Below are 1,518 nucleotides of genomic sequence, written 5' to 3' on the forward strand. Positions count from 1 at the left end.
TGAAATATCGCGATATTTCAGTGTATTGATATTTTCTCACTCCCCTAGTGAGTAGAAAGTACAGAAAATTGTGTAAAAATGTAATGAGTAAAAGTAAAAAGTACGCTGAAAAATAATTACTCAAGTAAAGTGCAGATACCCAAAAATTCTACTTAAGTACAGTAACAAAGTATTTGTACTTAGTTACTTTACAACTCTGGTCTKTAGAGAATTTACCATTCCAACCCTGCCCTGCTAATTTATTTCCTCCTGTCCGACATCGTTTTCAGGGAAGTATCTCATCTCATATGATGAAATTAAGCGGCGCCTGCAGGCCCCAGAGAAGATGTCCCTCCGGTCCCTGGCAGCKTACACGCGGGTCAGCCGAGGCCCAGCCAGCAAGAAAACCCTTCTGGAGTCGCTGAATGTCCTTGGCCTCACGCCAAGCACAACTACCTCCGTATCCTCCTCGTTCTCCAAACTCACTGAAGGTGACAGATGTGTGCATARYAATCAATGAGTGAGTGTGGGAATARGACTCGGTAGGGTTTTTAATTAGATTTCTTTTGTTTGTTTTATTTTTAGGCGACACCAGAGCTCTGTGTGAGGATATGAATGATTTTGCACATGATTACATTGACTACGGCAACATGGCGAAACAGCTCATCCCTGAGACAAATACGGTTCAACACTGGTCCAAAATTATAGAAACTAAGTACGACTGTCCTTTTATAACATACAGTTTGTTCTTAAAAACCAMTTAAGTCAAACTAAAGTTGTACATTTGTCTCCCAGGAACCATCTTGAAGATATGCGGAAATGTTTCAAGGACCCGGTCAACAGCGGCGCCTTTGACAATGTCACTCACGGTCTCGGCCTCGGGATGCTGGACGTAGCTCTGGACATGGTCATTATGGTGATCGAACAGCAGATTCGCATCCTGTCCGGGGCGGCAGCATCGGACCCGGCCGACTCGGGTCTTCCGATGCGTCGCATCCGCAGGCGCCACCGCAAAATGCACCCTTGTGACGGCGACAAGTCCCACAAGTTGTCTGGCGGGGCGAAGGAGCCAGGCAAGATCTTAATTAAAAGCAAGGAGCGCGCCAGAGCCAAGAAGAAGACAGGGCAGGAGACTGGATTCTCTGGTCCCGCCGAGACCCAAACAGAGCAGGGCCAACCTGATAACATGGAGAATAATGTCCTCACTCTTGTCTCTGTGGGGTACGAGGCYGTTTCTAGTGGTCTGGGCGCAGATGGAACGGTTTGACGTCTGCTCAGATWCCCAGCGATGCAGCACCAGCTCTGCTTTGATTGTTTTTAGGAGATAAAAACAGTGATTCATCACATTGTCATGTCTAGGAGTTAAAAATTAAAGCAATAACCTTTTTCAGCCCTGAGGTGATTCATCGATTTCAGACATTGAACAAACGTGTGTTTGTATTTAGGGCTGCCACGATTAGAATTAGAATTAAAATAGTCGATGATTAATTTAATAATCGATTAGTTTTTTGTTTTGTTTTGTTTTGTTTGTTTTTCTCT

At 44.6% G+C, this 1,518-nt stretch overlaps 1 protein-coding gene across 1 annotated transcript in view; it reads left to right on the forward strand.

Annotated features, from left to right (window-relative positions):
• si:ch73-127m5.2 (uncharacterized) overlaps positions 1-1,369 on the forward strand; it is a 4,934-nt gene extending 3,565 nt beyond the window's left edge. The window contains exons 3-5 of the mRNA XM_014010486.1: positions 270-470; positions 565-694; positions 775-1,369. Coding sequence (XP_013865940.1) covers positions 270-470; positions 565-694; positions 775-1,246 — 803 coding nt within the window. The 3' untranslated portion in view covers positions 1,247-1,369. The remainder of the gene's footprint in view (positions 1-269; positions 471-564; positions 695-774) is intronic.
• The last annotated feature ends 149 nt before the right edge of the window (positions 1,370-1,518 follow it).

Source organism: Austrofundulus limnaeus, unplaced genomic scaffold (genome assembly GCF_001266775.1).
Source record: "Austrofundulus limnaeus strain Quisiro unplaced genomic scaffold, Austrofundulus_limnaeus-1.0 Scaffold69, whole genome shotgun sequence".
NCBI lineage: Eukaryota > Metazoa > Chordata > Actinopteri > Cyprinodontiformes > Rivulidae > Austrofundulus > Austrofundulus limnaeus.